General features: G+C 38.4%; 1 protein-coding gene across 4 annotated transcripts in view; it reads left to right on the top strand.

Annotated features, from left to right (window-relative positions):
- MAP3K5 (mitogen-activated protein kinase kinase kinase 5) overlaps positions 1 to 25,991 on the top strand; it is a 156,527-nt gene extending 130,536 nt beyond the window's left edge. For 3 of the 4 annotated variants that reach the window (XM_073337411.1, XM_073337413.1, XM_073337410.1), the window contains 14 exons: positions 1,079 to 1,215; positions 2,156 to 2,261; positions 3,199 to 3,356; positions 3,854 to 4,031; positions 4,944 to 4,964; positions 7,159 to 7,336; positions 7,428 to 7,596; positions 9,739 to 9,924; positions 13,522 to 13,627; positions 17,234 to 17,477; positions 20,197 to 20,309; positions 22,291 to 22,403; positions 23,951 to 24,027; positions 25,260 to 25,991. In XM_073337411.1, the coding sequence (XP_073193512.1) occupies positions 1,079 to 1,215; positions 2,156 to 2,261; positions 3,199 to 3,356; positions 3,854 to 4,031; positions 4,944 to 4,964; positions 7,159 to 7,336; positions 7,428 to 7,596; positions 9,739 to 9,924; positions 13,522 to 13,627; positions 17,234 to 17,477; positions 20,197 to 20,309; positions 22,291 to 22,403; positions 23,951 to 24,027; positions 25,260 to 25,320 (1,847 nt within the window). In that variant the 3' untranslated portion in view covers positions 25,321 to 25,991. The remainder of the gene's footprint in view (positions 1 to 1,078; positions 1,216 to 2,155; positions 2,262 to 3,198; positions 3,357 to 3,853; positions 4,032 to 4,943; positions 4,965 to 7,158; positions 7,337 to 7,427; positions 7,597 to 9,738; positions 9,925 to 13,521; positions 13,628 to 17,233; positions 17,478 to 20,196; positions 20,310 to 22,290; positions 22,404 to 23,950; positions 24,028 to 25,259) is intronic. The other variant, XM_073337414.1, reaches the window with a different exon arrangement.
- The last annotated feature ends 702 nt before the right edge of the window (positions 25,992 to 26,693 follow it).

Genomic DNA, 26,693 nt, shown 5'->3' with positions numbered 1-26,693 from the left:
AGACGTCTCCAAGTGGGCTTTTTCCTTGTTTTTTGTTTAACACGTTTGGTGGTGGCAGCATAAGGTCCAAGGACAAAAGGTAAAAGTTTGTACCTTGGGGAAGTTTTAACCTAAGCTGGTAAGAATAAGCTTAGGGGGTCTTTCATGCAGGTCCCCACATCTGTACCCTAGAGTTCAGAGTGGGGAAGGAACCTTGACAGGTGGTAAACGGATGGAGGAGATAGAATCTTCATGGAAGCCCAACCTGGACTATGGAATTCACTCCTACATGAAATGAACAGTCAGAACTAAATACAAAATCTATCCCTTGAATTTAGCTTTTCTACAAAATCTCTCCACACATACTTAGAGACACTTCCTTAATGCTTCTTTTCAGTCTGCCTCTCTTCAGGGAGAGAAAGGAGTGTGACTTTGATTAGCAGTATACTAAACAATGTGTTACTTGAAAGATCACATCTTTCCCTAGGCCATATTGCTCCAGCTATGGTTGGCGGAGCTGTTCAAATTGGATTCCTCCTGATTTAACAAAGAAGTGGGAGATTGATTGTAAAGCATTCTACATGAGGGGCCTATAGTTATGGAACAAGCTTCCACACACTCGGTCTGGGAATGTTGACCTGGAAGTGCATACTGCAAGGCCTTTCCTTTCGCCCAGGCATCTGAAGGGTGTAGAGTTTTATGGGATGATGGTTTAGCGGGGGGCGGGGGGAGTGGAGACAGAGTTTTGGTGGGGAAAGTTCACCAACTGTGCTGTGTCAGGGGTTGAGACTTGCTCGGGTTTTTTTCCTGAGAGTTCAGTGCTGGTTTTGAGTTTGTTTGGCATTACTTAAAAGCAACAACACAGAGTATTGTTTAGCCAATGACCATCATGAATGAAAAGAAATACATTTTTTTTTAAAAGTTTGATTATAGATAAATCTAAGAATGTTCTGTGTTATGGAGGATGTCTGCTTTTTAGTAAAGGTGTATTCTGTTCCTATTAGTGTGGTTACATTTACTACTTGACACAAGCTAAGGCCAGAAAGAACAATCTCTGAGCTAAGTTTAATCTGTTTTTTTCCCCAAAAAAAATTTATAGGCAGCCTTTCTGCTCTTCTGCGTTCAAAATGGGGACCACTAAAAGATAATGAACAGACAATTGGTTTTTACACCAAGCAGATTCTTGAAGGATTAAAATACCTCCATGATAATCAGATAGTACATCGAGACATAAAGGTGAGAAGGTGCTATGAATCACAGGCATGGGTTTATTTAACAGGGAAAAGTCATGTTTGTAAAACGGACAATTATGTGGTTTCGCAACACACTCATGAGAGATAGGAAAGAAGGGCTCTATATTCTATTATTACAATTTTACATAGAGACTGAGATGAGCTTCTGCCATCTAAAGAGGCATGCAGAGTTTTAGCTGCAGAACTCCCATATGTTGATGGAAGTTGTGTAACTATGCTCCCATTCAGTATATTTAAAAATCTATTTCTACCAGTAATTCAGTGTCTCCTTTTTTCCCAGCTATCCCTCTGCCCCCAAATGTGTTTTCTAGTGGTTTAGGTTACCTGTATTAACTTGGAGTTTTCCTACTGTTGGAATTCATTTTATATTTCTTTTTAGTAATCATAAAGTTACTTGTGATCATAGTCCATAAAAACCTGTTTTAAAAGTGAAGATAAGATTAAAGTAATATTTTCTGTAATATGGCCCAACTTTGTGGACAATATATTTGGAGTTTCAGGGTAATATCTTAATCAAAAATACACTTTGGAAAGTTGGGAAAGTGTTATAGGGGGTTGGGAGGAAAGAAGGAGCTTCCATAATGAGATTCTTAATACAGACCTGACAATGGGAAATCATTTTTTTTTTTTAAAGTTGGAAGAATCTTTGGTGTTTCTTTCCTCTATCAGTATTCTTTATGGAATTTCTGTAGATGGGGAAGCATACACAAGTGCTGATGTTTCACTTTAGAGAGGGAGCACCTTTAAACTGTTACTGTAGAAGGTAGCAATGATGATTTCCCCCCACACCGTCACCCCCTTAAATATCCCTTTAGAGTAATTATTATGTATAAAAGAATGCGCTTTGAAAATGTGTGCTGCAAGTTGTCTTACATTAACAGTCACTAGAGAAAAATAAGTGGTCTAAATGTTCTGTCCTTCAGGGTGATAATGTGCTTATCAACACATACAGTGGAGTTCTAAAGATTTCAGACTTTGGAACATCAAAGAGACTTGCGGGGATCAATCCGTGTACTGAAACTTTCACTGGTATGTTTCTAGCTTACAGTGTCTTCCAATTTGAAAGCAAAGGAAGAATAGTTATGAATGCAGGGTCAGATCCTGCAGCAGCTTCACATGCAGAACTTCCATGGACTTCAAATCAATGCATATAGTAGCTGGAGGAATGGGCTTATATTACTTGCTTAATCTTAAATTATAAACTTTATTTTAGTAAGTTTAATTGTATGCACTGGTAGAGAGGAATGCCATTGCTGACATTTCTTGAGAGATTCAAATCCTCCTAGGCAAGATAGGCCGCTTTTCCCCAGGTTCCTGACTCTCCTTCTTGTGTACACAGTTTTTAATCTTGCTGCCTCACTGACCCAAAAGTAACTTTTTCCTTTGTTTGCTTAGTCTGCCTAACTCCACCTCAAGAATTTGTCCTTAATTTGATCTTCCTCCTGCTTGAAAACCTAATTCAAACTTATTGCACTCTGGGCATTATATATATAATTAATAATCACTTTTGAACGTGTATATTTCAATTCCCTCTTTCAGTGTTTGCTAAATTCTTGCCCTCTGAATTTGAGAATGCAGAATGCTATGGTTAAATGGCTCTTTCACTCCAAGAAGTAGAATCCTGTTACCTCACTAATCAGTTCCTTTCCATCTCTGAATCCAATTCAGAATTGCCCTCCTAATTTTTCTGTTGGTGTATAATGTGACTATGTGAAAACTGGACCTGATCCAAAGCCCACTGAAGTCCACTGAGTTTCAACACTGACTTCAGTGGACTTCAGATCAGATCTGTAGCAAACATCATTCACTTGTGGCCTTAACTAAAAGTATTCTTTTGAAATCTGTGAGGATAATTTCTTTAAACTATTAACATTACTCCCTGCCCATCCGCATTGTTCCCCCGTCCTTCTTAGCTGCCTACTTCATCATCCGAGTTTTAAATTTAAAAAAGTGTGGTTTTAATCAGGTACCCTTCAGTATATGGCACCAGAAATAATAGACAAAGGGCCACGAGGCTATGGGAAAGCTGCTGACATCTGGTCTTTGGGGTGCACTATCATTGAAATGGCCACAGGGAAGCCTCCATTTTATGAACTGGGAGAGCCACAGGCAGCTATGTTTAAGGTAAGACCTCTTTCTTAGACCGTTCTGTTCAGGTCCATTGTTTTTTGTAAACAAAGGAAATCTTATGACTATTAAAAGACAGAGAGTGGGAGAACAGCAAGGATAAGATAAAGGAAATGCCTCTTTAATGAGCATATTAGAACAAATGTGTTATCTGATGTGATTCAATTGAGGGGGAATGCTGTATTGTTTCGAAGAAGACAAAAATGAAGCAATAAAATGCTGTTCACAAATCTGTAAAAAAAAATTTTATGTCTGTTCCATTTTAACATGGTGAGCCAGTGATCAGTGCATCCTCTTTCTATGAGACCTTCCTTGGGAGCGAGAGAATTTTTCAGATATTCTACTAAAATGCAGGTCATTAATGATGCTTTTGTTTCATGGATTTCAGTAGGTTTTAAGGAAGGGTTTTTAGTAAGTCTCTATCAAAAGCAGATAGCAAAGTGTATGAGAAAAGACTTCTGGTTTCTCTTTGTTTACTCTTTCATCTCTCTCAGGTGGGAATGTTTAAAATACACCCAGAGATCCCTAAATCCATGTCAGCAGAGGCCAAAGCCTTCATACTGCGTTGCTTTGAACCAGACCCTGACAAGCGAACTTTTGCTAATGAACTACTTGTAGATGAGTTTTTAAAGATTTCAAGCAAGAAGAGAAAATCCCAGACAAAACTCTTAGGTAATTTTATCACTGAGATGTATCTGTTAGATTTTACCTCATTAAAGAGACTGTTTCCTATAACCATTGGTCATAACCTCTGAGACTAAAGCAGTGTATCCTCTGTCTTGATGAATATTCAGCAGAATAGGTCTATAACAGGGGACTGGACTAGATGGCCTCTCGAGGTCCCTTCCAGTCCTATGATTCTGTAAGAGCATAATTCTGTTATCACCACTTGTATGGGACTGTTCCAGATAAAGTCTTTTATAGTTTCTGAAACTCCTTAGAAATATTCTAATTTAAAGCATACTTGCACAACCGATTAATCAGCAACATTTGTTGATTACATAGCAAAAATAGTTCAATATAAAAGACTGCAAAATTTGTTGAAAGCTTTGATTTCTATGACAGGCATTAAAACAAACTGAGATTCATTTTTTCTAAGGGTTTTACCATTGCTAGAAATATTAAGATGTTTGAAATTTACTTTAAATTTAAACTGAATAGAAGACTCTTCTTACTTTAGCTATTGTATACAAAGTTATTACACAGATTATACCACTGGTTTTGTTTTTTGTTTTAAATTGTGGAGCACAAGTGGTTTCTTTGACAGCATAAGTGATGTATTTATTTAAATGTGGAAAAAATGCCTGTTGCATTTAAGAAAACATTTTTTATCAAGATACCTAAAATAAAGAAGAAATATTTAGATCACCATGTTAACTTGTTTGGAGAAAAAAAACAAATAAAAATAGATTAAATTCCAATTTCTCTTTTCAATTGAAATCAGAGACTGATTGGATAAATGACAGCCTAGATAGGGTTAGCATGCACAGTACAACTGAGAGGAAAGAATTTATTACCTACACTATATTTACTCAGTTAAATTTACCATATGATGAGTATTTTTGTTTGCTTTTCCTCCCACAGCTCTTTCAGCTAGCTCAAATGGTGAGTTTTAATATTCTAACTTTTTTCCTCAAAACATGTAACTATGCTGATAGAACAAAAATCATTTACTCTGCGATAAATTATCACATCTAAAAACTGCACAGATGAGATAATTGGACACAGTTATCAAACCGAACAGTCTGTCATTCTTAGGAAGCCATAACCTGACCACATAGGTTTAAAATACTGTATATCAGGGGTTCTTAACCTTTTTCTCTCTGAGGCCCCCCCTCGACATGCTATAAAAATTCCAGGGCCCAGCAGGGGCGAATGGGTGTGAGTCTCGGGGCCAGGGCTTGGGGCCTAAGCATAGTTTGACTTCTGTTTAGGGTGGGCAGGGGCCAGTGCGGCTCGAGCCACCTCCGCATGGCAGAGTCCAGGGAGGGAGCGCTACCTCCACCCTTTGACTCATCTCAGCAGGCCACCCGGCCTGTCTGGGTTCAGGTGGGGCGGGCACGCAACCAAAATTACAACTCAAAGGCGTGGGGCTTAGCTCAAAAAGTTTGAAAACAGCTTAGGGTGCAGGGAGGGGGATACTAGGGGCTGTGTATGGACTGGGGTAGCTCAGGGTGTAGGGAGAGGGCTATTAGAGGCTGTATGCCGGGAGGACTCCCCTGCAGTCCCTGTTCCCCAAGGGCTCTGCCAGCCATGGAGCCAGGTCTCCCCACCCAGGCGACTCTTACCAGCTGCGTGAGTGAAGGGGGTTGGGAGCTGAGGAGCAGTTTCAATGTGCGTTACCAGCAGGAGAGGAGGGAACGCTGCTGCTGCCTGTTCCATGGTACCAGCTGCCCTGCACTGCCTGGCTCCCACTTCCCTGGCCAACGGGTGGGGAGAGGAGATGGGGGGGAGGTGTGGAGCTGCCCCCAGGACTGCCGTGCTCTTGTGCTGCATTTGGGTGGGGGAGAGGAGGCAATGCCCTACATGCCCCCAACTCTGACCAGGGGCTCAGGGCTTCTGCCCCACGGGGAGCACCAGGGCTCGGGGCTCTGAGCTTCAGCCCCATGTCCCATGCTAGGGAGCAGGGGAGGGCAGTGAGGATCGGGGCTTCAGCCCCAAGGGGGGCGCTGGGGATTGGGGCTTCAGCCCTGCAGCCCTCTTGAAAGGTCTCGCAGACCCCCAGGGGGCTGTAGACTCCCAGTTGAGAACTGCTGTATATAATCAGGTTAGGTTACGGTTTGACAGGGCAGGTGGCTAAAATCTTGCTTATCATGGGCCTTGTTGTTTATAGTAACAGTTCCATTCAAAATGGTGCATGGCACCTGAAACAGCAAGATGTCAGAGGGACATTTGCTTGGAATAGTAGTCTTTGTCTCCATTTTTATTAATTTTTTCAATTACCTAAATTTTGAGATGCCCTATAAGAGTTTGAATAGGGTGACCTGATGCCACGATTTTATAGGGATGGTCCCGATTTTTGGGGCTTTGTCTGATATAGGCACCTATTCCCTCCCAACCCCTGTTCCGATTTTTCACACTTGCTGTCTGGTCAGCCTAAGTTTGAATGAGAATTCAGAACCTTCTTGCTGCAACAGCAAGTGTGCTGTTTATAGAAGAAGCTAACTCAGAGTTAACTTGCATGTATCGCACATTTGTCCAAAAGAATCAGCCCCAGGTTATCTTCCAGATTCACCTAGGGTGAAATTTAGCTTGGTATAGAGGGCTTGTGTGAAGGGCCTAGTACCACTTAAGCTTGAAATTGTTCCCATTGAAGTCAATGGGACTTTTGCCATTGACTTCAAAGAGAGAATGATTGGGCCCCTAATGTAAGGCTTAAATTGTTGCAAGGGTTTGGGGCAGACCCTCTGTGCTGAGATATAATACTCTGAGAGAATGCTTAGAGGCGCTCTGGAATGAATGTATACATAAGCACTGTAGCTCTGGGAGTTTATTATATCTTAACTTTGTAAAGACCATAATGCCCAGTAAGTTGAGATGGTCCCAGGTCTCTAAGAACTGTTCATCTAAAATATGTTGTGACTCCTTCCAGTAGCTGAGAGCTCTTTTCAAGTAACATATGGGGGGAAAAAAGAGCATTTTAAGATATGTGTAACTGAGATGGGAGGTTGGAGTTTACCTTTTCTGCCTCATCTTAAAAGAATAACTTTCTTTCCAGAATTAAGGTATAGCCATTGTAGCTTAGACCATTTGGGATGGTTTTGAAACACTAATTTTCTGATTGTTCCTTCATGAGTAGAATACCTTCGGAGCATATCTTTGCCTGTTCCTGTTCTGGTAGAAGATACGAGCAGTAGCAGTGAATATGGCTCTGTTTCACCTGACACGGACTTAAAAATTGATCCATTCTCTTTCAAATCAAGAGCCAAATCATGTGGAGAAAAAGATGCAAAAGGAATCCAGTCCCTTTTTCTGAGGTAAAGAGCTATGTTGTCTTTGTGTTGCTTCACGGATTAGGAATGTAGGGGTTTTTTTTTAAATGTTAACTTTCATCATGTAAACTTTCAGCATCCCAGATGAGAATTTTGAGGATCATAGTGCTCCTCCTTCACCTGAAGAGAAAGATTCTGGGTTCTTCATGCTAAAAAAAGACAGTGAGCGAAGAGCCACTCTCTACAGAATATTAACAGAGGACCAAGAGAAGGTGGTGAGGAACTTAATGGAAGCCTTAGCTCAGGTAAAATAACTTGCAGGCAGACAAAAATAGCATGTAATTTTGCAGGTTTCCAGTAAGTGTGTGCATGCATATGGGTAAATATTTATATTAAATCAGGTGTCAGACACAAAATAAGGTTTGACAAACTATAGGTGGCTGATATAATGTAGGACTTGAGAGAGTGCAGTTGTATTGACGATAAAACCATGCACCAAAATTATATTTGTGTTGCGGTACATTTGTATTTTACATTATTCATAACTACTGCCTCTGCGTGCGCACAGATATCAACTGGTTGAACAACGGAAGAAAAAATATGAACATTTTAATGAAATTTCATTTTTGCCAACACTTTTTTTTCTAACAGGACTAATAAAGGATGATGGTTTAATATGTGTAATTATCAGTCTAATCAACTCCAAAAATGTAAGCCAGGGATATTCAAGCTGTGGCTTTAGAGTTACATGGTTCCTTTGCCCAAGTTGGTCTCGTTTCAGACTACAGCAGGTGTGCCAAGTAAAATAGACTAGACACATCCCAGGCCTTTCAAGCTGCTGTGAAAAGGAGCAATTGAGAGAACAAACAGCCCCATCCCTCACAGCAGTTAGGAGTGGAGGTGGAGGGAGGGAGAAGAGAGTGTCAGGTGGAGCTGTAGAAAGCCACAAAATAATAACGCATTACCTCCTGACACTACTCTGGGTGATTCATTCTGATATCAGTGCAGGAGGATGTGAAATAATAAACAATTCTTCATCACACTGCAAATGTTGCGACACTGTAGTCAGATGATGTGCTTTTTGTTGTTGTTTTTGCAGTCTGTAACTGCATTTCATTCTCAACCTGAATATCTTTGCTCTAAATCATGCTTTGTATGTAAAATATGGTCCATGGTATTTAGGTTTTAAAAAAAGATACGTTCAAGAAATTATGGTTCAAATTTAAATGTCTGATTTGCCTGGTAAACCTTTCTAAAGGTACCCAGCACTATTGCTGTGGATAGAAACTGTTGCCATAACAATAGAAAGAGGTTTTCTAGTTCTTGGTAGAATCAGTCATTGAAATAGTGGTAGAGAAGGGTTAAAAACTGGAGGAAGTAAAACAGATGTGCCCAAGAACTTCTATTTGTTTAAGTGCTACTATAACAGATATAACTATCAGTGCATGTGTCAATGGAACAATGTAAATAATGGAAGAGGATGAAACTGAATTATTTATATACAGAGGAATTCCTGAGGCATGACATAGTCATGACAGTAGAGTGGAAAAAATAGCAGGAAGCAAAAAGCAACGTGCTCTTCTGCTTTGGAAACCTGTGTTGGGTATCTTTGCAAATATTTATCTGACTTTAATCAGAATAACTCTCTGTAAGATTGTTCTGTGATAACAGTTTTTCCCCTGGAGTTTATTATAATGACTTGTGATATTTTCATATTTCTTTCCCCACAATTGAAATTCAGATTTAATTTCAGCTGGTATAACTGAAAGCTAAAAGAAAAAACCCTCTGACCCTATACCTAATTGCTTTCTGTAGTATTCTCCAAAAATGACCTTTCAAGCATTTTGGTATATTCTTAGCTGATCTAAACATAAAACAGAGATTTCAGAAATGTGAGCACATATGTGAATGAGACAGATCATTGATTGCATCCACAGTATGTTGATAATAGTCTGTGAAAAATTCAGGCCAGATGTAAATGTAGCTATAGTGTGAAAATGCCCTATTGGGGTGAATCTTCTGCTTGGAGTTAAGCACTCAGGATGAAATTCTCCCCTTACAAAGCCCTCTGCACCAAGGAAGTACCACCTCCTTTAAGGACTTTAACCCCTCCTTTAAGGACTAAATTAGGACTTCACCTTGTAGTGGCCCTCAGCAGAGGATGAATTTCACTCTCTGGACCTAAAAGTTTTAATAACAGTGAAATATGCATTTTCTCCATACATCTTTCTATAATATATTTACTTGCACAAAATAAATGAGTGGCACTGTGCAGCATATACTTTTTGGTAATTAAAGAAATGTCTGTTTTAGAGGTAAATTTTCTGGAATGTAGAGGAGGCAAAGGTAATTTATTGTGCATCAACTCATATTGGTTAAAACCATTAGATGTAAAATTTAAGATATGTGCTTTAGGCTGAATTTCTTCCTTTTTGTTCCTCTAACAGGGAGCTGAAGAACCCAAACTAAAATGGGAGCACATCACAACTCTCGTTGCCAGCCTCAGAGAATTTGTAAGGTCAACTGATCGCAAAATCATTGCGACCACTCTTTCAAAACTGAAACTGGAGTTGGACTTTGACAGTCATGGTATTAGTCAAGTCCAGTTGGTGCTATTTGGTTTTCAAGATGCTGTAAGTAGACACTTCCAGAAGTTTTGCTGTATGAAGTCTCAGTTAAAGGGCCAAATTAAAGACTGGCAAAAGCTGATGAAAATTCATTGACCTCAGTCCAGAGTTACCCAGATGAGAACACTTGAGGGCTCCAATTCTAATAACAACAATTGGAACCTTCCACCCACAGTCAGCTTTTGGCTTGGCTTCCATGTGATCCTTTGGGCAGCAAGTATGTCCTGACCGCAATAGTGATTTCCTGCCCCCCAGATTTATGCGTCCTCACAGATAAACAGCAGGAGGGTCCAGCATGCTTCTGAAAATATTACACCATATTCCTCAAGTAGGAAAGCCTCAAAAATGTAATATTGGGGTTTTTTTTTAATAAATACAAAATTGTGCTGCATGTATACAGATCTCTTGCACTTGACTCTGCTAAGAAATTAATGCATTTAAGAAATCTCAACAAATTAAACCATACCTAGTTTATAATGTTGCCATTGTATTCCTATCCTGATGCAAGTGATCCAGTAGCAAAAATTTTGGCAAATCTGAGTTGTAAACCTTCACCCCAAACTATGAAGAAATGGCTATTTTTTTACACGTCAGTCACTAATGTAATACTGGCAATCCCCAAAATGATAAATAGGACACAGAAATGGAATCCCTTTAAATAGCCATCTTATTAAAAAGCAAGGTTGCTCTCCCAGAGCCTGCTTTAAGTGTTATTACAAGTTCTCTGCTAACACTTGTTTTAAAGAGGCAAAAGTTATCTTGTATTGTACAGGGATAACTGATACTGGGAGCATTTGTATGTACATTATCTTATTTCCAATTTGAACACCACCTTGCTCATACAATCCTCTGTTCCACCTTGTACTCAGTCCCATAGTAAATTTACCAGATTACCCACATCTTGAATTGAAAGCCCACTGACCTGAGGAAGTTCTTTAAAATCTGTCATTGGGTAAAAGATGATGAGCTGGCCTGCTGAAGAGGCCATACAAAGAAAGTAAACAGAAGGCTTTAAACAAAATAGTCCTGGGATCCTACCAAGAAGAATCCCAGTGAAGAAGCAGGGGCTTATTGGGAATTTCTCTTTCCTGGTGGAGAGTAACAAAGCAGTAGATACACATTCTCCACTGCAACTCTCAGAGGTTGTGGTAGAAGTTCAAATAGAAGCAGCTTTGTATCACCATGCAATTTATTGGTGAAGGCAAATGGCCGAGAATGACTATTTAAAGCAATTGGGATGTTTTGGGAGAAGAATCTGGCTGGCTATGCTATCCCAATCAGAAAGAGTTCTGCAATTTTAGTATCCTGAAAACTGACATTACAGAAAACAGGACATGTGTGTGAGAACAGGGACCATTCTAGAGATATCGGAATGGGTGGCACTTAATGTTTGTACGGTAATTGTCAGTGTTTGTTTCCACACAGAGACTGTTTTGGTAGGAGTTTTTTGTCCCATTATATATCATTCAGTTGCAAGGCAGTCCTCCCAGTGACGATATTTCAGCATCCCAGACACAGGCCTGTCATCTGTCACTTTCTCCTCTTCCAATTGCAATGCTTATTTTAGGACAGGCCTCCTCCATTTCCTGAGAACAGGAAATAGTTAAAACAGGAACTCTTTGAATCCAGCTCCCAGTGTTGTAGGGGATGTAGATAAAGCATTGAAGTCAAAGGGAGCTGTATAGACTCAGACCTCTATCACAGAAAAACAGCTTAAATCGAGATACCAGACTCTTCTCTGATATCAGGATATTACGAAAAATGGGGAAAATTATCTCCTTTATTCTCAGGACTCATGGATAATAATAAGGGCTGATAGTCAGGATATTCTGATCAAAGCACTTGGAAAAAAAGTTTTGTTTTGTATTCTAAAGTGCTCAGTCATACTACTGTGGATGTTTGTGTTCCTTGACAAAGTCACATCATGCCTCTTCAGTGCGGAAAACAGCTTGAACTTTGTGCTCATTAAAGGCTCAATCCTGCAAGGTGCTGAATACTTCCAGGCAGGTGTTGAGCAGCCTCAACTTTCATAATGTCAGTATACCTCTCAGGAGGTGCTCAATACCTTGCCTGACTGGTCTCTGAACCCTGTGGTTGGTCTTTTTGAGCAGTATAGCATTCTTCAGCTTGGTAGCAGTTCTCTTACAACATGACAGAATGCCATCTAGTGGCTGTTGTAATAAAGAAATGAGAATAGATTTTACAGTTGTCTTTGGGCAATAATAGAACACATCTTCATTTGAACTTCTATCCATCCCCAAAAGACATCATCATCTTTGTGACATCACTGTCATTTCCTACAAGAAGATTATGACAACCTTCAGAAGACAGAAATAAGCTGATCCTGTTTTCATGAAGTGCCTTCAAAATAAAATCTGAGGAAAAAGACATAGAAAATATCCTATTAGTCTCTCCAAAGGAAATTTTTCTATGAGGCATTTATGGATCATTATTAGAATGAACTTCTAAATGTAATTTAATTTGTCTTTCTGAAAAGTTTTGAGTCCTCCTGCTCCTTTATATGTCCTACTGCTGTTGGTTTCACCTGTCAGCTTTTCCTGTATAGCCCTGGTGGCCTAGTTTGAGAGCCAGCTTGTGAAACCTAGTGGCTGCTGTTCCTGCCAACTTTGGCTAGGTGTCCTTGTACAGTTTTGAATAATCCACCATCCCATCATACCCTCGCTGTCTCCTTTCTCGGCTCACTTCCAGCCCTGTGTGAGTTTGAAAGGAACAGCCTCAGAAAAATATATTTTGATAAGTTACAGAGAACTAAGAGTGTAGTTGAGAGTGAAGTTTTGGAAGAATACACAGACAGGACAGGACCAGGCCAGTAGATATGGAAGAGGCTATAATTTCATTAGCTACCACCTCTAAATCAGCAGGGATATACTGGGCCAAAAAATAGGAGGAAGGGGGCAATGGAAAGGAATCTAAAATAATCTTTAACTTGTTACAGATATTTTTAAATTTCAGAGAAAACCCACATCCCTTTTTCCTTCCCAAACCAGACTAGAAGCAATGAAAGAATTAGCAAAATTCCATTTAAGTAAACTAGTATTAAATTGCTCCTTTCTTATTCAAGTGGGAAGAGCCTCACACTGTTTTTTGAAGAGGGTGCACCCATCTTTATTTTAAAATAGACAACTGTATTACAGCCTTCCTAACCAAAGCAGTCAAAAATCATGTCATCCCTCCCCCACAAAAAAAATCATAGATTGGCTTAAAAGTCATGAGATTTTTTTTAAAAAAAGGGTTATTTTTATTTGCCCTGTGGTGCTGAAGCATTCAGGGTTCACATTTTTAAGCTTTTCTCCACAACCCTGAGGGCTAAAATCTGACCTTTTCAAAAATGAAGGCTAAGATTCTCATGCCACCATTTGACTCTAGGAACTAAGAGTGTATGAAAAATACAAATGTCACAAGACTTGTGACAATATTGCAAACGTTGGAAACACTGCTATTCTATTTTCTTTTCTAATGACACCATGAAGTTACTTAAAGAAAACTGTTTTTAATGCAGTGTAGCTGAGCTTAATATCCTATTATCAGCTGTGTGCAATTTTGGGGATAAAATGATTTCTGAACTGCATTCTCTGTCATCAGGTCAATAAAGTTTTACGAAATCACAACATCAAGCCGCACTGGATGTTTGCCTTGGACAGCATAATTCGAAAAGCTGTGCAGACTGCTATTACTATTCTGATCCCAGGTGAGTCACTGTGTTACACAGCAAACATTTAATCTCTGATTGCTTAAAATGTTTTTAATCGTGCTGTGATCATGATGCTTCACAGAAACTTTTAAAACTTGCAATGACTTCGTTTTGTCTTTGTTGACATGCATTAGCTGTTTCACAAGCCAAGTATTCACAGGTGAGTTGTCACAGGTATTTTGGAGTGAACCTTTCCAGGATGCATAATATAATAAGTGACGAATGGGTAACCAGTAGTAGACTTACCGGTGCATTTCGAGGGCCAGATTTTTCAGGTACTCCGCATCCACACATGGGATATGAAACAGAGCTCAAAATAGCTCATCACCCAGCATACTTAGCTCTTTTGAATATGTGCTCTGAGGTACAGACTGTTGGCCACCCAAGAAGTGTAACAGTAACTTGTGTGGCTCCAGGGGCCAAAAACTCTCTCTGGGGTAGTAGCCAGATATTCTTCCCTGCTACAGCTAAGAGGCTTCTGTTGTGTGTGAGTTGTCAAGGAGAAGGATTCCATGTTAAAGAAACGCTAACCCATTTGTTTCCAGTCTGCCACACCCACTATGCTGCTTTCCTCCATTGAAAACAATGGAACTTTAGAATGAACCTGCCGCATTCAGCAGTACGGCAGGTGCATTCTTCTTGGGCGTACTAAATTTGCAGCATTCAAGTGGTTAATACAGACTAGCAATTTTTCCTTGCAATTGTATAGGGTATAAATTGCCCTTCTCTAGAGCTAGTCTACAAGGCCTGTGGACTACTTAAATTCTACTTGAGACCTATGGTGTAGGCCATTTTTACAGAGGTAAATTTCACACAAAACAGATATGGTTTTGGGGAGAAACAAAGGTCTGTAGTAATGACAAAGTGACTAGAGAAGTGTGATTGTTTCTTTGAAATGTTTTTTTGCAAGCTTAACTGCCATGCATGGTGCATTTTTCTTGGTATTAATGGTGGGGTTTTCAAAAAGTGCTTTGTGTTGACCTAAATTCTGCTCCCACTGAATTCAATTCCAGTTCACTTCAATGGGAGAAGAGTCGGGCCACCACTCACTGCTTTTGAAAACTCCCATCCTAAAGTCCTAAGCATTTAAGGTCCTTCCTGTTTTGCATAACTATCTTCAGTGTGTATGATAAGTAGGCAGTGAAGAATTTGATTTTTTTAAAATAATTTTGACAGATATATCAATGTTTATTTTTAAGCTTTTTTTTTTTTTTTTTTACATTTTCAGATTTTTTGGGAAATTATGGGGGGGCAGACAATCAGACGTCAGATAATAATTATTTAATGACAGGAGACATTGAGATTTTAAAAGTTAAGCTATTAAAACAGAAATCATCACTATCACATGTGAAAATATACAAAGTAAATATTCTTAACTTAAATTCGCAAGCAGCATTTTTCTTTCTTTGCCTATCAATTTCAATTATTATCTATAGAAATATTTTCTCATCATTTTGTGTGTTGGTGAAATGGATATTTATCGACATTTGCCAGTTAAAATCTATTTTCTAATACCTTGTCAATAAATTGTTTATTTGATACTTCCAAGTTACATTGTATGTCTAATTTTAGTTTTACTAGAGTGCTGAAAATTCCACAGGAGTTTTTATTACTGCTTATTCTTTATTTGTAACCAAAAACTACATACAGGGAGCTATTCGAGGAGGAGTTGTTATTGGATCTTGTTTACAAAACGAATAAATTGTTGTCATTTAGTGTGGCATAATAGTTTAACTGGAATCCAAACATTTTCACAGGGGAAAAAAAAATCAGTTTGGATTATTGGTGGAGGTTTAGTCTGCTTTCCTCACTTTGGGGCAAATATAGTTTCATTGCCTTTGGAAACTTAGAATGTTGAAATCTACCTAGCTCAGCTGTGGAAGAGCATACTGCAATGTGTGGAAGTGAAGAGCGAGAAAATGGAGGGGATCCTGGGCAAACTCCCCTCTGCTTCTGAGTTTGCCAGCAATTAGGGGGAATGCCGATGAAGTGAGCTGTAGCTCACGAAAGCTTATGCTCAAATAAATTTATGAGTGTCTAAGGTGCTGCAAGTACTCCTTTTCTTTTTGCGAATAGACTAACATGGCTGCTACTCTGAAACCTGAACAAATTAAGAATCAAATGGGAGAATATTCGGGGGAAATAGGCTTAGAGGTAACCAGTCTCAGCTGAAGAAGGAAAGGAAGAATGTGTATCACTAAGTTGATGCAATTTGCAAATTGATGTTACTTTGTTAATATACTGTAGAAGAATATCACAGACCTAATGGAGTACATGTTTTACATAACTGATAAGAATTGGTAGTTAGTGTAACAGAAGGAAAAGGAGGCAGAGTACATTCCCTCTTTATACAACTGACTTCTGACAAGTGAAAATGAACAGTGCTACTCCACTTTTTTAGTAGTATTCTATCATTAGGGGGTAATGATCTTGGTAAGTAAAATAACCCTAATCACAGATAATGCTAAATTTGGAAGAATGGGAACCCTGCCCAGATATAGAATTTATGTTAATTTAAGAGTTTGAAAAATGCAATTCAGGTTAGATATATGAAAAATTATAAGCTGTGGAGAAAAAATAAAGAAGGGAAACGTTTGCTGTATAGAAAGTGCCCCAGTTTAGTGACCAGGAAAGAGATTTGGGGATAATTTTAGAAGAATCACTAACGCCTTCATTCTCATGTGCAGCTGCAGTGAGCATTTACAAGGTGTAAGACTGCATCCATTATATGATGGATATAATGTAAATCCAAGGTGGTGGTAGTGGTATTAATAGGTACTGTTGCTTTAACCTAAAATACTGTGTGCGATAGTGGTCATTAAAAATAAATCTCAAACAGCTATTGCTCTGTTTCAAAACATAAACAGTATAAAAGAGAAGGGGAAAAAGTGGCAAAATATGCTTCATACAAATGGTGACAACCTTTGGAATTAATGTCTGACTTTTATTCTGTCCTGTATTTAACCAGGTCCATTGGCTTTAAAACAAATACTCCACTGTAAATCTGAAAAGCAAAATAAAAAAGATTTGAGCCATATCTTTGAAGCCAACACTTTAGCCAAATTACTTGCCTACAGAATTTTGTTTTAGTCACATTAAAATCCATTACATAGTGTGTTTTGAGGAGTTTTTTAGTTTTAAGGGTCTGATCGAAAGACTATTGAAATTAACAAAAGAGAGACTCCCATTGACTTCAGTATGTTTTGAATGAGGCCTTGTGTGAGAGGAATGCAAGCATGTTATGTCGCAAACTTTGAGCAGGTATTGCACCTTGTTTGCTTTATGTGGCACACACAGTGAATTCTGGGATTTCTGCATGGTTTATGACAAAAATACTAGCGAAGTCTGGAATCCTATGAGTAAGTACAGATTGTTACTGCTTGGAGATTGTAAATGATCATCAGAAGCCAAATAATGTTCAAAATGTACTAAGCCATTGTGGCATTTTTAAGCTGTTTTTAAACCCTTTGGAAACGCAATTACAACCTTTTGCTGCAAATTTTTCAGGCATGGTTGAATGAAAGCTCTAGGATGAGCTATGAGTATTAATTTAAATATGACTTTATTGTTGGGATTATTAATAATAAACATTATTTCTAATAGAACTGAGGCCACACTTTAGTCTTGCATCTGAAAGTGATACAGCAGATCAGGATGACATAGAAGTTGAAGAAGATCATGATGAACAGCCTCAGAATCAAAATATTCAACGGCCTTGCATTGTCATAGAAGATGCTGTAGCTACCTCAGGTGTGAGCACACTCAGTTCTACAGTGTCCCACGATTCCCAGGCTGCTCATAGATCACTGAATGTGCAACTAGGGAGGCTAAAATTAGAGACAAATAGGTAAGTCTAAAGGATTCAAGTGTATTTCTTATGATTGATTGCATTTTCTTTCACTCTTAAAAAGTTTCTCCAAATCTGACAGCTGTGATAATCCATAATACAGTGCATTTCTCATTTAATTGATGATAAACATTAATTTGTAACTCTGAGTTTGGAAAAAATCCACATAATTTATTTCAGGCTTATTCACTTCAGTACACTGCTGACAAAAATGAGTGTAAAGCTTGCTTTCAGGCGAGCTCTGTTTTTAACTGACTATTAAACTTGTTGCCAAGGTTCTGCTATTCTTGCCTTTCATGTTTCATGGTTAAATGACACATTTCATTTTCATAAAAGCAGAACTCATTATTCCTTTCTATAGTTATTTCCAGGGAACAAATCCAAGCTGCTGAACAGGGGCATTGCACAATTAAACAGGGCCCAGTCTTGTCATTTGTCTTGTTTTGCATGCGGAATTCACTACAGCAGGATCGATCACCAGGAGGCTGAATTGTTTGAAAAAAACAAACTTTTCTCTCCGATAGTTGAAGGTGGAGAATAGCAAAGCCTTCTGAAAAAAACAGGCCTGAAAATACAGATTTCCGAACTAATTGAAAAATATGTCTGTACATTTTAAAATGTGTATATACATTGTATCTTGATAGGACAAATCTTGTGGTGCTGAAATATTCTTTATAATCCTTTATACTGATGATTAAATTACAAGTGTTTGGCAATGACACTTCATTTCCAAGCACATTAGAAAACTGAATGTGATTTGGCTTGATTTGAGGTCTTTAGACAAGAGAAGCTTTTTAGTAATTCAGCATCACTTGAATTACCTGTTAGCATTAAAGTGCACTGCATTTTCTTGTTAGGGTGAACGTAGTTTGTGAGTTCTCATATTACAATGTAATATATTCAGCTTGACATAAATAGATAGTTAAGACATATTCTGATTGCCATATATAATACAATGACAATATACGTGAAAAGTCCTCATACAAAAACCTCCGGAATCTCCATTAAGCAAAGGAATTAAAAAGAAACTAGTTAGGCTGGTCACATTTTATTGCCCAAGTTTCTGATGGGGAGTGGCATCCTAACAACATGTTACTATTCAGAATAAAGCTTCATTCCTTTCACTCTAAGAATGGACGAAAGATATACTGTTAAAGTTCTTTGTTTTTTGTTTAAAAAGTAAGTTGTGAGCAATCTGCTACTCCTATATGCAAAACCAAAAACTTTGTCATGATAATTAGATACAAAAATACTACTTTCCATAAGTTATATGGAAAACTTTCCCTAAATAACCAGGATAATTATACTACTTTAAGCTTTGTTAGCATAAGCAGCATATGGCTGTCATTTGCAAGGCAAAAAATTGTAAACTATTTAGATGACCATGGACACATTTATCAGCCCAGATGACTGGGTGAGGAATAAACTATATGTACTGTTAGGAACAAAACAATGGTCCATCTAATCCACTATCCTGTATCTGACAGGGGCCTGCACCGAATGCTTTGGAAGAAGATGTAATACCCCTATAACAGACAATTATACTCTAACATTTCCAAGGGGAAAGTTTGGGGAAAGTGTCTTCCTAACCTCAGGGAGTTAGTGGAGTAGGTTTATGCTCTAAAATATAATGTATATCCTTTGCATCCTATCTATTGTAACTGTGTAGTGTTCAGATGTCTTATTTTTAAAATGTTACTAAGCTCTTTGCTGTAACAATATATTGCCCCAATGAGTTCCACAGATTAACTGTGCCTGGTGTTAATTTCCTTTTATCAGTTTTAACTTTGTTGCCTTTGACTTCCTTTGGATGTCCCTTTATGTTTGTATTATGAGAGAGGTTAAATAGAAGCATTACTTGACCTACTGTATATATTAATTTTACATAATTCATCATGACACCACCTAGTCAATCCTCTCTGAAATAAACAGACTGTATCCTAAACAGTTAAGATTTAGGAGAGGAAACAGGGAAGTTACCACCAGCCCCTTATACCTACTGAGGGCTGGGCACAAAGCCAGTCTGTGGTCTTTGAGTGCAAGCACTGATTTAGGCTAAAATCTACAGCAATGTTGTACTCTTCAAAGAGGGCGGGGGGGACTGCTCCCATTGGAAGGGAACGTGTGCTACACCCTTTCAAGAAGTATAGCTGTGGCCACCCTCCAGCTGCATCTACCTCTAATGCAGTGCTTTCAGGAGCTCCTGCTGGGATAGATATAGCTGCCCTGCGCTTTATGGAGGGTAATGTGCTAAAGACGCAACTTAGCCCTATGTCCATTAACGGTTTTGACCTTTGATCCTCAATGACACTCCTTCCTCCACAGCTGAACACACTACCCAATTGTTTTGTTTAATTTTTTTCTTTAAGAACCAAACTCAGTTAAGTAGGAATGCTGAGTTGCTGAAGCTTCATTGAAAGTTTCTGTGCAGCTCCCATTTGCTATGAATACTTAAAACTAGTTTTGTTGAAAGGTCCCAACTCTAGGAACTAGAACACTGGATGTTTACATTTTTACATGTGTATTAAGTCTTAATTATATGCACTAGTGAAAGCTAGAACAGTCTACCTTTTCATTTAAGATTCCCAAATTAGTTATGAATGTTACTAGCATCAGTATGGTGGATCCTAGTTTTCACTGCTATTAGTAAACTCTTCAGATACTTTCCTGAAAACATAAAATTAAATTTTAAAAATCCATGCTTCTTTTCCCCCTGCAGGCTACTAGAAGAGTTAGTGCAGAAGGAGAGAGAATTTCACACCCTTTTGCAACAAGCTATAGAAGAAAAGGATCAAGAAATCAAAAACCTGAAGCTTAGGTCACAGCAAGTAGGTAAGTGAGTAAGGGTGACCAGATGGAACGGGCAAAATATCGGGACACATGGGGGAACCGCAAAAAAAAAAAAAAAAAAAAAAAGGCCAGAGCAGCCAAAGCTATAATATCAGGACAAATGGCGTCCTGACTGTGCATCAGTCGGGATGTGGGACAAAGAACTAAAAATCGGGACAGTACCAATTTTATCGGGACGTCTGGTCACCTTAAAGTGAGTAGAGATTTCAAACGAAACTGTTCCACACAGCAGCTACAAAAGAATGCTATGGCAGACAAACTTTTTTATTTCATTGGTCTAGTATCAGTAAAGGTCTTTAACCATATTTCTCCTAGCCAGGACTGTGTAGAAGCAAGCAAGTATACTGTGGAAATAAGTTACTTCATTTGTTTCTATATTCACAGTAAAAGCAAGTGTTGTATAACTCAAAACTTGCTGTTGATCTGTGTTTATACATTACTGGAGTAGACAGGGCTATTCTGTCACACTTGGTTTCTTTAATTTTAAGTGTTTTTTTCTAAACAAGACCAACTTATTTGTACTGTGCATGTGTGTTTACTGAGTTTTAAAAAGTCAAGAGCGATTAATCCACAAGATTTATAAACCTGCTTTAAAGAAAGACTGCTGTGTGGGCTTAAGTGTGTGTGTATGTGTGTGTGTGAGAGAAAGAGAGAGAGAGATTGCTTTCAGTGATTTGCCCTTAGACACACAAGGAACCTATTATCAGCACCAGGTATTAGAGAATTATTTAGCTGAAGAACCTGGGTGTTTTTGGAGCTGAAGGGCCAGAGTTCTAGAATAGCACTGTGCGTGATTTATCTAGTAATTGTGAGTGAAATCCTGCTCACGTTGAAATCAGTGGGAATTTTGCCATTGGCTTCCATGAGGCCAGGATTTCACCTTTTGTTTCTTGACTGCAGCATACGGATTCATTGTTATCATGTTCACTCCCTTGAAGAGGTGCAGCAACCTTACTGGTTGATTCAGAAGCAGTATACATTGACACAAAAGTGAAGAGTCCAGATATTTGTTGTCAAAAAACTATATGTTCCTCACATGGGCACTGAGGAAGAGAACAATAAATGGAAAAAGTAGAGGAGGGCTCAGTAGAGCCCTGTGAGGGCCTTAGAGGCTCATATCCCACTTTCAAGGGAAAAGAGCCATACTTGAGAGAGAGAGAGAGTGACTACTGCAAAAGCTTTAAAAAGCAATTAAACAATAGAAATCGTATTTGTAGCAGGGGTGGAAACCCTTGCATATTTTAGCATGAATACATTTCTATAGCAGAGTGAAAACCCTGGAAAAACAGGGATTATAAAAATAGCACAGGTCCTGGTCCTGAAGCCTTGCTCAGGTAAAATCACATAGAGGGCAATATGAGTCTTGTCTAAGACCTTGACTACACACACCGATTGTACCACTTTACCAATTTAAATTATACAAGGATAGTTATTACAACCCAAGTATAGATGCGATGTATTGGTATAAGAGTGTCTTATACCTTGGGCTTCTGATTTTCAGTTTTAACTAATAATCACTGATAAAACACCCCCAATTAAAAAAAAATAAAAAAGGAAATCCATGTTTCTCCAAGAGACACCAGAAATGGTTGCATGTATCTAAGAAGGGCTTGACTACACATAGCAATAGTATGGACTATGGGGAAGTGATTTCTAAAGAGCACTAATGCGTTGTTCGCTAATTGGTCTGTGTAGACCCTGGTGGTGCGCGTTAGAGGTTCCCTGGTGTGCTTTAACGTAGTGCTGTTTTGAAACAGTACACATTTAAGCGCACTAGGGAATATTACCTGAGTAAATACTGCAGGATTTGATCTGATCTCTATATCCTTCGCTGTAGCGGCACTTGCATGTCACATTTTTGTGGAAAGAGTAGGAAAGGTCACTGAAGACAGTGCTTCTCTGTTTAAAATTGTGAAGAGGACACTTTGAAAAGACCTAACTTTTTTCAAAATATTTGATCTAGATATCCCTGGACTGTCTGTCTGTTACCTTAATCCTTCTGGCACAGGGGTTGAAGACTCTGATCTCATAAACTGGCTGAGAACTAATGGAGCTGATGAAGATACTATAAATAGGGTAGGAAAGATATATTTTCTTAGGTATGTTTGTAATACAGTAGCAGTGCATTTTTCTTGGGCTTAGTGGGGAAAAAAAAACAGCAAAAACCTTGGAATTATTTCTATACCAGCAAAAACCTTGGAATGATTTGTATACCTTTTGGAGGAGATGAGATTGGGCTTGAGGGGCAAAGGAGGGGTGAAGAATAGAAAGACCATTATAAAAAGTCGTCTACTGCTTTTAATTCATGTAGCTAGCTCAGGGGTGGGCAAACTTTTTGGCCCGAGGGCCACATCTGGGAATTGAAATTGTATGGTGGGCCATGAATGCTCAGAAAATTGGGAGGTTGGTGCGAGCTCCAGGGTGGGGCCAGAAATGAGGAGTCCAGGATGCAGGAGGGAGCTCCGGGCTGGGGAATAGGGTGCAGGGGGAGGTGAGGGCTCCAACTGGGGGTGTGGGCTCTGGGGTGGGACTGGAGATGAGGAGTTTGGGGTGCAGGAGGGAGCTTTGGGCTGGGATTGAGGGGTTTGGAGGGAGGAAGGGAGGGGGATCAGGGCTGGGGCAGGGGGTTGGGGCGCGGGGAGAGGCTCAGGGTGCAGGCTCTGGGCGGTGCTTACCTCAGGCTAGATACAATAAAACACATTTTCCAGTTAACTAAAAATATTTTGATTGGCTTCCTAATTCCTAAGCATCTTTGCACCTCTTCCAGCAACTCCTGTTGATTGCAGTGAAGCCTTCTGGTAAACTTCAGGAGGAATGGGGGTTGACTTTGACTAGATACATCAAGATAAAAATTACCTGTGCCTTGTCTCCACTAGGATTTTACATTGAACTAGCTATCTTGATATGAAAACATATACACCTATTTTGTAGTGAAGACAGAGCCTTAGAGATATTGAGCATTCTAGAACTTCAGCTGACTTCAGTTAAGACCCATGGCTGGTTAGCATCTTTTGAGGAGCAGGCCCATGGTTTTCTAAAGTTCATCATACACAAATTGAAGCAACTGAAGTGTAGAGGTCACTTCTGAAAACACAGGCCTTAACTTCTCTGTGTCTTTCTTTCCCCCTCGGTGAAATGGGGTATTTATTATACCAACCTACCTCCGAACTCCCCTATCCCCAGGAGTGTTTAGGATTAATTAATTAAAGTCTGAGGTACTCAGCTATCATAGCGAGCTCTATAGAATCGCCTATTAACAAAACAAAATAAAAATATCTGAACTGCAGAATTAGGACCTATTCAAATATATATACTCTTTGACATGCAAACATACAACATCCCATATAAAGGTGGGGTATTTTCACTGTATTTACAAAACATAAGCTCGACAAAATCTACATATAAACAAAACAGTAGCATTAAAGTCTTTATTGGCAATAAAGTTACCATATTTTGGACCAGTCCTGTATTCCTTCTGCACTCAGAATTTGATTTAAAGGAGTTCTGGGTACACAAGGAATGCAGGATCATGTCCCTGTATTATATATAAATCTTAGAATCAATGGATATATCTGACAAAAGTAGCCGGACTTTCAATTCGGACTTTTTTCCCTCCCCCAAAGTTTTTGGCAGAAGACTACACCTTAATGGATGTTCTCTGCTACGTTACACGAGATGATCTGAAATGCCTGAGACTAAGGTAACACTTCACCTTCTATTTAATCTCACATAGCTGAAATATAGAGGTATTCTGTGTACTGAAACTATAGAAATGGAAAATTGTGAATGGCATTCTTAAGGTGTGAATTTTACTTATGTGAAATGAACACTACGAAATCTAGTTTTCAGGGTTTCTACACACAGAGACACACTGAATATGTACTGATTAAACATTTAAAAAATGTTTTAGTTTGATTTTGTTGTTTGAAATAATTTATTCTTCAAGTTAGCTAAAGCAAAAGACTTGCTTGGAGAGAGGTCCCTTTGGAGTGTTGCGTTATATAAACAATTTTAGACACAGATAATTTAACATTTTGAGAACAATAAACTACAAAATATGTCTGAAAATTATGCAACTGCCACTAAACTGTTACATAATCATAGCAAGTTTGCCCATAGCCACTGAACTGGATTTGAATAGAAGCAATGCATAGAGTTATACCAGGCCTCCCTTGCCCTCAATCATCTTAGCTAGAAATTAAAATATGGACAAATAGTAAGATTTCATACTCTAGTGTTTCATTATATTAATTAGGACAGTATGTAACATTTGCTAGTTATGTTCAAATTAGCTTAGTCTACTTTGAACAAGGAGGGCCTGATTCTCTTCATTTAGTGATTAATCCTACATTAATTTTATCATTGATTTCAATGGGAGGACAGTCATGCCTTTCTACCAATGTCAATAAGGAGTAATTCCACTGACATCAACAGAGATTCACCAGTTTAGCGCTGGCCTGTGATCAGACTCAATCCTTGACTATTTGGATCATATAGAAAAAGTGGATTTAAATTAAAGCTGCCACTTATGGATAATTTTTGGGTGTTAACTTTTAAGTATATTGGATCCAGTTACTAATTCAGCCAAAACTCCCATTCAATTCAGTTGAAATACATATTTGTAGACCATGCTTATGGTCTTATTTAAAGTCCATTGAAGTCAACTGGGAGTCTTTGTATTGACTTCTGTGAGCTTTAGAGAAGTTCTTTTAGTTTGTATTACAACCAAAAATGCTACTCACATTTGTTTTAATTTTGTGTTTTAGTATTTCACATTTGATTTCTCTGAATTTTTACCATGTTTAATAAGTGCAATCAATGTATTACGACCACTGCATGATGGCTTGAATTGAAGTGTACCTGAATCAGGATACTATGGAAGTGGAGACTAGTTTTTTTAAGCTAAGCATCTTAATGATTTTTCTTTTACAGAGGAGGGATGCTATGTACGCTCTGGAAGGCCATCAGTGACTTTCGAGAGAAACATGCTTGATGCTGGCTAAATCAGTTTCTACTTCTCTGCAGAGATTTAGAGATTTTCTACAGCATAGAGCAGGTTTGCTGTCAGAGAGAGTGTTGCACTTTAATCCAGTATTTGTTTACCAATGTTAAAAACACTGCAGCTCTTGACTGCATTTACACCAACAATCCCTAAGGAGTCTGTAAACACCCTTTTACATTATTTTAGTTTTAAATGATTTTACTTGGAAGCTTTTTTTTTAATCTTAAAATCTGTTGTAGATAAAGTAACCAGGTGGTAATTTTACACAAAACCTATGTAAGATTTCATGTGATTGTGCATCACTGGAACAAAACCAAAATGTGACAACCTTTCAAGTTTATTCTTCTTTGTTATATACCATAATAATCGGTAGTAGAACTTCATAATTTCAATTATCATGTAAAGATTACATTTTTTTTCTTTTAGTGTGCAGAACCTAAAAGTAATTGTTTTTACTTACTGCCCTATATAAATTTTAATATTGTTTATTTTTGGTAACTTAAGTTCCCTGGTCTACAGCACATCTGTTTTCGACTTGTTTATGTACTACTGAACTGTACCAGTTGTATATGCCTGAACCATAGTAATGTTAGCTTGTTCTAAAGCTATCTATTGTGACATACAAACATACATTCTTAAAAATAAAGAATCTAAGAATATAATTTTGATACTTTCCTTATTTAAGAGCTTCTAAAAATAATAGTTCAAAATGTGATCCATGCGGTATAGCGAGGAGTAATGGGAGAAAACTACATGGAAAATTTAGGCTGAATATTAAGAAAACCTTCTCATATTAAAGTGACTTGAAGTTTAGAGTTACTGTGCTTCGGTCTTGGTAAACCATGTATTACAAACTCATTCAGTTTTCCCACATACTAAGTCTAATTTCAGCATCCACATTTTTCCAGGACAGAAAAAACTCTTCACCTAGTGCTCCAGCTGGTTTAATAAACAGCTTGACTAGCTATAGTCTGTAAGAAGTGGACTTTCAGCTTCCTGGTCACAAACTGTTAGTTGTAAAATCATTTGAGGGCATTTATTCTGTTCTGAAAGCCTTTTGATTATGTATCTTTCCCATAAATCATGAAAATGGACAATATTTCTCCACTGACGTTTTGGAACATAGGAATTGCTATAGTGGACCTGACCAGTGGTCCCACTACTCCCAATACTAGATGCTTTTGAGGCTGTTGCTAGAAACCTTACAGTGCACAATTGTGGAATAAGCTGAATAGAAGGGAACTTCACCAAACCCTAAGTAGTTAATGCATGGCTTATGCCTTGACATTTGAAGGCTTAGTGATGGATCACAGATTTTTTTTCAAAGGAAATGGAATAATTTCTCTACTTATTCTAAACATAAA

Source organism: Lepidochelys kempii, chromosome 3, assembly GCF_965140265.1.
Source record: "Lepidochelys kempii isolate rLepKem1 chromosome 3, rLepKem1.hap2, whole genome shotgun sequence".
Classification (NCBI taxonomy): domain Eukaryota; kingdom Metazoa; phylum Chordata; order Testudines; family Cheloniidae; genus Lepidochelys; species Lepidochelys kempii.
Note: the sequence above shows the minus strand (reverse complement) of the source record. Positions and strands in the feature narration are given on the sequence as shown.